Below are 12,918 nucleotides of genomic sequence, written 5' to 3' on the forward strand. Positions count from 1 at the left end.
CACAAATACACAGCTTATAAAATAAACAATGCCTCTTCATTATCATAATAAAAAAAAACTGTATATGTTACTGGTCCCCTCGTACCCCCTTGTCATTTTTGTCTTTATAAACGTGTACAGGGTCAAGTGCCAACAACTAGCATAGCTTTAGCTCAAAGGTCTGACCAATAATCACTTGTACAAATACAATTTGGCACATGTAAACAAAATCAACAATTACCATCAACAGTCATACCCCTTAGCAAGTTAGCTAATGTTAGCCATTAATAGTGGTTAAACAAAGAAACCGCGATTATGTCAAAATATTGACAATTAGACAATTATGTTATGATTGTTAGGGCCTATTTGTAATTTTGGATCTTTTTTTTTTTTTGACGATTTCAGGCTAGGTCTTGTTTTCATGCATGAGAAACATGTTGGTAGATAGTTTTCTAATGCTGGCTGTTACTAATCCATGTGCTATCTCCCAGATCCACCAGAGGTACCTATCTGCCTTCCTGATTTAGAGCTGAGTCTATGCAGCTGCCTGCAATCAGCACTCACCCAGCCCTGCTCAATCAGCTCGTCAGCCTGTGTGAGTATGTCTAACTTTGTCTGTAATGACTTGAGATCCTCAGTATTTTAGCCAGTTATAGCCAGAGTTTTAGTATTGGCTTGTCTTCAGTTTATAGAGTGTTTTGTTGTAGTTGTTGGTTCCTGTCTGCTACTGCCTAAAGTAAAGTTTTTTAAGAGATACTGTTTGGTCCCCTGTCTATTTGGCAAACAATATTTCAAATACATTAAATTCAATGTAGATATAAGCCACGAAAATGTGTCAAAACACATTCACCTGAAGCAGTGACTGGCTGGGGTTTATCATGAAGTCTGTGTCTCCATCTGCTGGTCATCACTGCACTGCATCTTATGTCCAATTGGCACTCCTACCATTGGCGAGCCCATGTTTTGTGGTTTTTCATGATTAGAAATACTTGAACATTTCATACTGTAGGGCTGAATTTTTAGACAATTAAATGTGACTACTTTATAGTCTCACTTTGCCAGACCTTCCTCCACTGCACTGCGGAGGAGGGTCTGGCTAGTCCACACAGCGTTCCGGGATGGGACAAAAACGTGCTCTGGTTTATTGGCATTTCTTTAAACCAATCACAATCGTCTTGGGCGATGCTAAGCACCGGGAAAAGCCGCTGTGCCGCTGCAAATAGCCTCGGGACAGAACTTGTTTTGGTGGAACGTGTTCAAAGGTTGTTTTAACAGTAAAACAGGAAACTCAGATTGGACAGGTCTAGCTAGCTGCCTGGATTTACCCTGCAGAAATCTGAGGAGCAGTTAACCATTGTCCTCATAAATCCACCGGCGTTTAAAATTACAACACAAAGAAAGCGGAAGATAACGATTATCCGGCCGAAAATGAGGGATATCTGGCGGATCTTCCAGCAATCCCCTAAATAAATCAAAGTTGATATGGACCATATTTCCTATGACTGGCTCCTTCATTTCTAGGGGTTTCAAGCAGTGGTGTAGCAAAGGGGGTGGCTCCTTGGGCTCCAGAGCTGAATGTTTACTGAAAAGCCCTGACTCTTTAAGGGTTTTCAAAATACCTTTGACTTGGCATTTCCCCTCAGTCTTCTTGACTGGACCGGCACATCAGTGGAGCAAAAAAAAGTTCTCTTACTGGGGAAATAATGCCATTCATTCTCTGAACTCTACTCAAAAAAAGGCTCCAAATTCCTACCCTACCTGTTGTGTTGCCTAAAAATAGAAACATCAGACAATAGTTGCCTCTGTTCAGGTGGCAGGAGTGAAAACCCTCAACATTTGTCCTGGTTTCAGAATGATGAAGACAGCTATCTTGTTTTTCCAACATGTTCTTTTTCCAAATAATGTAAAGATTTTTAGTCATTCTATAATAAAATATCATGAATAAATAGTGCACATAGCGGTTGTACATGGAAAAATCCCCCCTCCACTCCTAAGTCAGGGCTTGAGTCAAATTTGTCAAGTATTGTCAGTTAAAGCATTAGGACTACATATTCAACAGATTCTCACTCCTATCTTGTAAAATACAGACGCTTGGTCAGTTGCCTTTGTCGTTGTTATTGACGTTAAAAGTCTCCTTTAGCGTCATATTACATGACATGTCATTTACCTGACGCTTTTATCCAAAGCAACTTACAATTGCTATATATCAGAGGTCACACACCTCTGGATCAACTAGGTCTTGCTCAGTGACACATTTGATGATGTATCACAGTGGGAATTGAACCCTGGTCTCCCACACCAAGGGCATGGGTCCACTGCACCATCACCATCACCATATAAAGCGCTTTATTAACATGCTTGGTCGGGACTATTGGCGTCCCGTTCAACGTAGTTATGTTAAAGGTCCCATGACATGAAAATTTCACTTTATGAGGTTTTTAATATGCGTCAGGGAAATAAAACGACACAATAACGGAACGGTTATGGTTAGGAAAAAAGAAGAACGGGGAAAGGAACCGTCACACGCGGGACACGCCGACAAAGGAACTGCGGGACGCGGGACGCGATCCCCGGTCTCCTGGGTGAAAGTCCTGTGTTTTCTGACCCATCCACCACCCCAACCAACCTCTTTGCGCGGCCTTTCGCCTTGTCAATACTACTCGCTACCGTCAGCGTTCTGGGATCACGAAATATGCTTCCCATTAAAATGCATTGCTTTCAATTTCGTAATCGCCACACGAAAAAAACGCCACTTACGTGTCCTGTCCACGACTTAATAGATTACATAACGTAACTATATAACGAACTGCCATGAGACCTGGCTGTATATAAATATAGAGGAGATAGTGAATAACCCTATTTCAACAAACAGTGGCATATTCCTTTAATATTCAGAGCAAATTACTGACACTACGGGTGTAGTTAAATATAAAGAATTTTTTTCCTATATGAAACTGCTCACAACCAGGTCTGGGGATTATCTTAAGTAACCGGGACCTTGCTGTTGAGTTTTTTTTAAATGTATTCTTCTGGCGCTTTAAGCACCACGAGTCAAGTGTCATCTACATAGATCCATTATATTGGAGAGAAAGCAGACATTATACGGCCGATACCTCCAACACTAGGAAACTCACACTAAAACAGTGTAGCCTGTAAACATTTGTATTTTGCAGGTGAACTTTCCATTTAAATCTGGATTCACAGTTGACACGAGGCATTAAGCTGTTATCTTACTAACATTCACCAATTAGCATTAAATACAAAGTACGGTTGAGGCTAGAGGGAATTAGTTTTGCAAGTATTCATTCACAACACAAAGTAAGTAATGGTGCTAGATGAAATGCTACGGGATCATCTAAGTGATTACAATTCATTGTGACCTCCATGCCAAATAAACCTCTCTGATTTTGCAGACAGTCTGGGGTCACAGGAGTTGACTCGGTGAACTTGCATATCACCATTATCCATTTCCTTTATGGTTTGAGAAAAAAATCTTACTACTTAAACTACACGAAAGCCCAATAGATTACTTGTAAAAAACAATACATTGTCACAAAGTAGTTAACTGACGTTTTAATACCCTGAAAAGGTGGTAACAAGGTTTTCACAGGACAGCAATGATACTGTTCATGTTGCTTAAAGGAACACGCCGACTTATTGGAAATTTAGCTTATTCTCCATAACCCCCAGAGTTAGACAGTCAATGCATATCCTTCTCATCTCCGTGCGTGCTGTAACGCTGTCTGACGGCTCCAGCGGCATCAGGCCAGCACAGAACATGCAGGTGACTGGTTCCAGTAATTCTACTGCTCCGAATAAGTGACAAAATAACGCCAACATGTTCCTATTTACATGTTGTGATTTATAGAGTCACAGCGTGTACAAAAAACAACGTAACATGAGACACAGCCGGCTTCTAACTGTAAACAAACCGGGAACTATATTCTTAGGCGGAAGAATATAGTACATGGGCGGAGTGATATGCTCGCAGCAAGCCTGTCTGAGAATATAGTTCCCGGTTTATTTACTGTTAGAAGATGGCTGTGTCTCATGTTACGTTGTTTTTTGTACACGCTGTGACTCTACAAATCATAACATGTTAATAGGAACATGTTGGCGTTATTTTGTCACTTTTGTCACAATTTGGAGCAGTAGGCTAGTTGGAACCAGTTACCTGCAGGATCTGTGCTAGGCTAAGCTAATGCTGGAGCCGTCAGACAGCGTTACAGCACGCACGGAGATGAGAAGGGTATGTATCGACTTGTCTTACTCTGGGGGTTACGGTGAATAAGCTAAATTCCCAATAAGTCGGCGTGTTCCTTTAAATTAGAGGCATACCTTTAATACAACATACTTCTGATCAGATAAGATGCCTAGCCTATCCAAGCAGTCTTGTGACTCCAGACTGTCAGATAAAACAACTATCTGGGCTCATCTTGTTATCTTTCAAATCAGGGCATAGTGACTGTGCAAGCTACAACATTGTAATGTAGATATGTTCAGTTCACCCACACATCACGCAATATGTTATAGGTCAACATTTCTAACTGTGAGTGGATAAAAGCGAGTCGTTCTCGTTGGACAGGTCTCAACAACAACAGATTCATTATTTAACTTGGCTGAACTCTTCAGAAGCAGTTCAGTCACCATATAGAGGTACAGTGTATGTACACCATTGCTGTTGAGCAACATTGAAATCATCTGTTAAAATGAACAATATCACAGTACACAGTTATCAGCCTGCAGGTGCTGCATGCAGACACTCAATGGCACTTTTTATTTTAAGGACAGCAAATGCAATGCTGTGGTGTAGTCTAATTTATGGTAGTGGGTATACAACGTTAGTCTTTGGTCAGTTTGCGGATCACATTAATCAACCCCTATTGGCGAAAACAAATAGCTTAAGTGAAAGTTCTGTCACAAAACTAACTTGTTATGTATCGTTGCGCATTTTTAAGTGGGTATAGGAAAATCCTGGAGCTTTCTTAGTGGGTGTTGGGCGTATACCTGCATATCACCTAGACTACACCACTGTTACAATGGATGGATCTGAAAGAATTGCAGAATTGTAATAAACAACCGTGAGAAAGAGCACGTTCTGTGGAGTACAAACTTGCAAAACAATAACCGTGTGCTTGAAAGGACTTTACTGTGGATCCAGAAAAACAAGCTGAGCTTGAACACACGCACTCACCCATAAAGTGTATTGAATCACACCTGCAAAGGTATACCAGTGTGCTTGGCAGGCAAGGCTTGCAGTAGCTTGGGGAAATGTGTGCATCTTGCCCAGAAAATACTAACCTCTGACAGGTATAGGCAGTGATGGGCTCAATTGAGATTTTAGAATCTGCCAAAGAAAAAATTATATATATATATATATATATATATATATATATATATATATATACACACACAGTACACAGTACAGGCCAAAAGTTTGGACACACCTTCTCATTCAAATGTGTTTCCTTTTTATTTTCATTTACATGAATGAAAATAAAAAGACTATTTGACTATTTACATTGTAGATTCTCACTGAAGGCATCAAAACTATGAATGAACACATATGGAATTATGTACTTAACAAAAAAGTGTGAAATAACTGAAAACATTCTTCAAAGTAGCCACCCTTTGCTTTTTTATTAATAAGGGAAAAAATTCCACTAATTAACGCTGACAAAGCACACCTGTGAAGAGAAAACCACTTCAGGTGACTACCTCATGAAGCTCATTGAGAGAACACCAAGGGTTTGCAGAGTTATCAAAAAAAGCAAAGGGTGGCTACTTTGAATAATCTAAAATATAAGACATGTTTTCAGTTATTTCACACTTTTTGTTTATATATAATATATATATATATATATATATATATATATATATATATATATATATATATATATATATATATATATATATATATATATATAACAGCCCCAGCCCATCACGCTCCCTCTTCCATGTTTGACAGTTGATGTCACACACTGAGGAACCATCCTTTCGCCTACTCGACGGCATACAAAAATCCTGCGTGATGAACCGAAGATTTCAAATTTTGATTCATCAGTCCATAGCACCTTCTTCCAGTCTTCAGTAGTCCATTACTTAGCAATGGCTTTCTTGTTGCAACTCGACCTATCAAACCTGCAGCTCCAAGTCTTCTTTTTACAGTTGAAACTGAGACTTCTTATTACGACCACTATTAAGCTGTGCTTGAAGCTGTTGTCCTGTGAGCCGCCTATCACGCAAGCTGTTGACTCTCAGAAACTTGTCTTCTGATTCTGTTGTGGCTTTGGGTCTGCCAGACCTCTTCCTGTCAGAGTTCCCCCCAGTTTCTAAGTGCCTTTTGATGGTGAAGAATACTGTACTCACTGACACCTTGACTTTCTTCGCAATTTCTCTGTAGGAAAGACCAGCATTCTTAAGTGTTATGATGGTCTGTCTCTCTTCCATTGTTAGTTGCCTTTTTCCCGCCATTTTTATGGCAACACACTACTTTCTGCAGTACAATACTGTTCAAATAATGCTCACGAGGGTACGGTACCACAGTGTGTTCCAACAAGACTTTTATACAAACAGAGGGGTTGGAAGTAATCCAGACAAGTTGGAACATATGTTGATCAACCTCCATTGCTGCAGAACAGCTTTACATTGTTTACCCATTTCTTGTTCCCTGAAAAAGGCCTTTTTGTAAAATTCTGAAATGTACATTATTTTTCAGTTGTGGGTAACGTTACTTTTTTTTAACCTCAGGCAGTTCACCACTTACCTTTGTACCATTTCAAGCTATTCATTGGACTTGAACTGCTAAAATTTCAATAAAACACAAAAAAAATTGGGGTGTTCTAAAACTTTTGAGCGGTAGTGTACATATTATATTACTTAAGGTTTTTTGGTTAGGGAACCTAAAGCCCGCCTCCAAAGTTGCCCACTACCTCCTCCTCTTCTCATTTTGTTCAGGCTTTCATTTTTACATTCTTTGGTTCAGGCACAAACCCACTTAGACGGTCTGAATAATATGACCAACTACCATATCAGCGCAGCAATAACGTATGCACAGCAGAATATAGAGCAGATGGATTTTTTCTTAAAAAATATTGTGACTGTATTCTCATTAAATTACATCTTCTCTTAATTTTAAGACTTTCTTTTTACTCAAAACATCACAACTTTCCAAATTTCAGAAAACGCAGATGGGATAAGTTATATTTTGAATGTGCAGACAGTTTTAAATATGAGCAGAAATTGTTGAAACACATATGAGCTATTACAATCCTAGGGTTTCTAAATGAATTCACGTTATATTGAGGTCAGTAATTGCCACATGCACAGGTTACTTCCACAAACAAAAGACACCAAAGAGGAGGAAGAGTAAATCAGATAATGTTAAATCAGGAGAATACATTTTTTAAAGAGACAGATTGCCAGAGAGCCTTACTGCATTATATGCCATATTTTGAAGGAGAATACATTTTTTAAAGAGACAGATTGCCAGAGAGCCTTACTGCATTATATGCCATATTTTGAATTGTGACCTATGACCTAACCCTAACCTTAACCCAAACCTAACCCTAACCATCACTTAAATGTATATTTTGTAACCCACCCCTGATCTTTTCCTACACTTAACTGTCCTGTTCTTGTGCCGCATTTTAGTTAAAAATACATCTTGACCAATAGTGTCTAAATATGACGCTAAAGGAGACTTTTTGCGTAAGTAACAAACGCCAAAGCCACATGACCAAGCAGTTGCATAACAAGCGCGATGGGAGTGAGAATGTGTTGCAGAGATGACATCTGAAAAACATTAAAAAAAAAAGAGCTAATTTTACTGTACTTGCATAGATCATATGAATGGTTTCACTGGATGGCTATTTCTTGTTTTTTTTTTAAATGTGTATGTGAGTATAAATGTATGGGTGCATATGTGTGTATAATTGATATGTATATTTATGAATTAGATTTTTCTAGGGCTAGACTTCCTATTTTTCTGAACCGATGTGGCTCTGGTTTTTATGCAGTTGTTGAACTGTGAGCATGAATTCAGTGAACTCAAACTCAAAGAGCATGTGGGCTTGGCAGGACTGAGAAGCTGAACTTCAACACACACACACACACACACACACACACACACACACACACACACACACACACACACACACACACACACACTCCCAGTGGTAGCTTGGGGCAAAACGTGTATCTTGCATACCAATCAAAACACAAGAAAACTTGTTCAGCCAGCTCTGTGTTTAGCTATCTTACTTCTGATTGGTTGGGCAGCCTGCCTACAAAGTCGCCCACTGCCTCGTCCTTCATGTTCAGGCTTATTTTCACAGCCTATGGTTCATGCTTAAACACACTACAAGTGACTAAAGCTTCTTACGGTTTAAATTTAAAATTATGACCCAATTCAATTTTATTTATAGTATCAAATCATAACAGAGTTATCTCGAGACACTTTACAGATAGAGTAGGTCTAGACCACACTCTATAAATTCCAAAACCCCAACAATTACAGTAATTCCCTCAAGAGCAAGCATTAGCAGTGGCTATTGCGACAGTGGCGAGGAAAAACTCCCTTTTAGGAAGAAACCTCGGCACACCCAGACTCTTGGTAGGCGGTGTCTGATGGGGCCGGTTGGGGGTGTGATTGGGTTGGGACCCAGAAAAAACGTTGCATGGCCGACGGGAAGACAACACAAGGATTAAACATGCTGGCTTCCACGCCCTAGACCTAAATGCTTTAGCTGTGACTCATCTTACCTTACATGACCCAGCCAGGGGCTCACCTGTGCAGCAGGGAGGCACCTATCTAGCGTAGATTCTTTTTTTTTTTGCACACAGGTGAGAGGAGCCTATATAGAGCTGATAAGATGAGCGCTGAAGCCACTTCCACCAGCAGCTGTCAGCGTCAGTGTTCAGGTGAGTTTCTGCTTCTTTTTGTTTGTGTGTTATTTAGTTATGGAAGGTCAAGAAGTGATAACGATGAGAGCCATCACGTGTGTCAGGTGAAAGTCCCAAAGAAAGAAATTCTGCATAACAGGGAAACATGGTAAAACGTATGTTTTTTAATACGTTCATTGCGTTTAGAAAAAAAGTGCATAGAAAAATAATACAATTACACAACAAACTGAACATAGCACATCAGAATTTGGTCAAATATGGTTGAAAATTAAGGGGAAAAAGGGTGTCTTGTCAAAAGGACAAGAAGTGGACAAGAGTGCAAGAAAATGGACCAAAAAAAAAAGAAAAAGGTACACACATGCCCATATACATAAATGCACAGTGGGACATTAAATAACATCTGCAGCCTGCCCCCTCAAAGTATCTCAGTACAAGGGTCCCATATCTTATCGAACACATCTCTTTCTTCGTTGTAGTAGTAAGTGAAGTGTGTTAGACATTTCTCCCAACCACAGGTCATGTGTAGGCACAGAGTCCATTTTCCACACACGCAAAATCTAATTTTCTTCAATCACCCTCCCAAATCCAATATCCTTCTTCTCGTACCTGTTAGCAGTGGGTAAGGGATTTGCCGCTCCCAGGATCGCTACAAGGGGGTTAGGTTTCAGACTTTTGCAAAACATATGCTTTTTGTTTTTTCTTTTCATGTGGACTGGCATCTGCAAGCTGGTTTTAACATTTCATTTTGGCTTCAAGCTGAGATTTGCACAGATATTAGCCTGTTTTACCAGTGTTTGTTTTGAAGACTGTCCATAAGTGACACAACAGTCACATTTTTGTTTCATGTTATTTTTTGAATCAAAAAAATAATAATACAGTTAAGCTTTTTGATTATTTCATGCTCTCAATTAACAATTAACAACAATTAAGTTCCCTTTTTAACTATGTTGGTGAAATTATCGATCACAATCAGCAGATGGATAATTGTATTTACACTTTTCCAGTACTGTGATCTTTAAAAAAAAAAATAATAATATTGGTGTGAGAGTACGCCGTGAGTAAGTGTATGAATGTATACTACTATGCACTAGAAGCACCTGTCCCTATTAAGTTTATGTGAGGGTATGGTTTGTGGAAGGGTATGGCGTGTGTGTATGAATGTATACTTCTAGGCACCAGAAGGAGTAGCACTTAAATTTCATTGTGAAAATGTTTTACAATGACAAATAAATGATTCTGATTCTGATGTCCTCCCACTTGACAAATCTGAGCATGCAGAATGTCTAGCACTTGTCTTTATTTGTTTCCAATGTGTGTTAACTTTCAGGAGAACGTTTGCATCTACTGTGTGCCAGCACGTAAAAACTTCACCGAAACACCTTACCCTCTGCCCTTCGACAACCCCTCCACACATCTTTGCCAACCTGATAACTGCAGTGATTTCTCTTTTTTGGGGAAAATGTCTAAACTGCAAACTGCTATGGCTATCCTCATCGAGGTGTTCCACTCCTACTCGGGAAAAGAAGGGGACAAGAACAAGCTGAACAAATCGGAGCTGAAGAACCTGTTAAAGACTGAACTCAAAATTGACGTGAGTATCTTTGTTCACCGTGGTCTCGCATTGCCAGATCGATCTCCTCAGCCCTGGACTAATGGTCTTATCTATTGTGGGATGGGGGAGAGAGGGGGGGGGGGGGGGAACTGTTGCTTTTTTTGCACATTCTGCACTCAATCCATTTGTTTCTGTATTTATTGTTTATTTCAAATTAATGTTTAACATGTTTGTTTGTTCATGTATACACATACCAACTCTTAATAAAATAAATTCCTTGCACGTGTAACTTTCTTTGGCAATAAACCTGATTCTGAGGAACAAGATTTGATTTTGTGAAACTAATTCCTCTCCTGGTTCAATTTTCATCCTGATGCTTCTGTTTTAGGGCGGCGATAGTCGCGAGATCGAGGGTATGATGCGGGAATTGGATGCAGACCGTGACGGTGAAGTGAACTTCCAGGAGTATGTCACTTTGGTTGCTGCAATGACCATGATCTCCAATGAGTTCTTCCAAAAATGATTGAGAGCAAGAACACCATGATTAGATTTAAGAAACACTAAGTCTAATATTTCACATTAAATCAATAACCCTTTCTTTACATTTATATACTAAGAATGTTATTTTGGGGAAGCAACTGGTAATAATATTATTTGTAATGACGTCATATAAATGTAATATATACATCACTGCAAACAAACTCAAGATATTCTTGCCATTTTGCCTCCATCTAAATAAAGATCACATCCTGTTTTCACATGTCTCTTATTTTAAAAAGGGTTAGGGTGGACTTCTTAATCATGTCTACAGGATAGTTTGGACATTTTATAGTGGGGATGTAAGAGGTGCTTAGCCATAGTCAGTGGATGGCGGTAGGCACGTCCAGTTGGAGAAGCAGGCAGAAAACCGAATCAGAATCAGAATCAGAAAGGGCTTTATTGCCAAATACGTTTTTTACTCATACAAGGAATTTGTCTTGGTGTTGTTGGTGCATGTCACATTCTCTAGATGTAAGAAGAATATAAACAATATAACTATACATATATACACACAGTATGTATTAATAAAGATAGAAAATAAAATGTAAAATAAAATACGTAAAAAGGAACGGTTGAGTGGAGTACTTGCACTTAAGCTAAGCAGAGTACTGCTATGGACGTGGGTGGGCAGCGGCTAAATGCATTTTTAGACACAAAACAAATTGCCCACCAAAATAAATAAATATATATTTACACTGTGAGCGGTGTGCCGGAGGAGGACTCAGGGTGCCGTGGGTGACTGGCGGTGGAAGGGGTGGAGGAGGGTGCGACGCTTTGCCTGAAATGACAACTGACAGCAGCAGAGAGAAGAACAGATTTAAAGCAGGGATGTCATGCTGTGATTGGCTTGTGAAATTCATGGCCGATCCTGGTTGGTTTAACCTGAAAAGTGAACGCCTCGAAACAGCTGATCAGTTTTAGGAAGAGAGAGAGAGAGGTGGATGAAGTTTAGAATCCTTCCTGAAAGAATTCACGCTGAGCTTCATTTCGATTATTGTCATTGCCGACAGACAGCCCTATCCGACGGGGGAACTGAAGCCGCTGTATCGCTCTCTTAAGTTGCTGGTCTACAGCTGCCTCCATTGTTTTTTGTTGTTGTGCTATTGTGTGACTTGTAATGTTTGCAAGGTAAAGCAGTAAATTTGTTTAGCTGCTGCCCCCGTCAACAGCAGTAGCCGACATCACTATAGCTTCCGTGTCAGTACTCTGGCCTGCTTCTCCAATCTGGGGTTGTCCTGACTAAACAGCCAATATCGTCTTGTGGTTTGGAGGACTTGTTGTGTAGGTAATGCACTGACTGTGACAAGTACTTCATACAACCCCCACTATACCTTAAAAACATTTTACAGACAGATATTACAGAAGTCTGTCCCCCTGAGCCAGACCCGAGTTTGCAGTGTTTGAAGTCCGGACTTCCCTCAGCAGGCGTACATCTAGATGTGTTTGTGATCTGATTTATGCCGATGCACTTTGAAACCTGAGTAATAGAAGACATGTTCACATTATACTTTATACGCTTACCGGTGGCCTAGAGCAGCACCCAGTGTCTGATGGGGGTAATTCATGTTTTTCTATTGACAAAATGCATTACACAGAAAATCAGGTAAACATAGATAGCACATAAATCCAAACTAGTTCATACGACAATAGTAGTATGGATAAAATACACATACACAGGATACATTACATGAAAATATTGATTAAAAAAAAAATAGGAGTGCATGTATACATATAAAATCAAGGGTTATACAGTGTGTGATAGGTCATCATTTCTAACTGTGAGGCAATAAATGCACGTCATTCTCGTTTGATCAAAAGACAAGTACACTGTACGACCACATATATATACCTATATTCAACTTGGACCATAGCTACAAAGGCGTGTGAACAAAAACGTGTTCAGCAACATTCAAATCCTTTGTTAAAATGAGGGACTCCACAGA

At 39.6% G+C, this 12,918-nt stretch overlaps 1 protein-coding gene across 1 annotated transcript; it reads left to right on the forward strand.

Annotated features, from left to right (window-relative positions):
- Nucleotides 1–544: 544 nt before the first annotated feature.
- On the forward strand, nucleotides 545–11,191 carry LOC114557619 (protein S100-A1). The gene is made up of 4 exons (XM_028581183.1): nucleotides 545–574; nucleotides 8,824–8,901; nucleotides 10,239–10,474; nucleotides 10,824–11,191. The coding sequence occupies exons 2-4, from the start codon at nucleotides 8,853–8,855 to the stop codon at nucleotides 10,956–10,958; spliced, it is 420 nt and encodes a 139-aa protein (XP_028436984.1). The 5' UTR covers nucleotides 545–574; nucleotides 8,824–8,852; the 3' UTR covers nucleotides 10,959–11,191.
- Nucleotides 11,192–12,918: the final 1,727 nt, after the last annotated feature.

This window comes from Perca flavescens, chromosome 6 (genome assembly GCF_004354835.1).
Source record: "Perca flavescens isolate YP-PL-M2 chromosome 6, PFLA_1.0, whole genome shotgun sequence".
Classification (NCBI taxonomy): domain Eukaryota; kingdom Metazoa; phylum Chordata; class Actinopteri; order Perciformes; family Percidae; genus Perca; species Perca flavescens.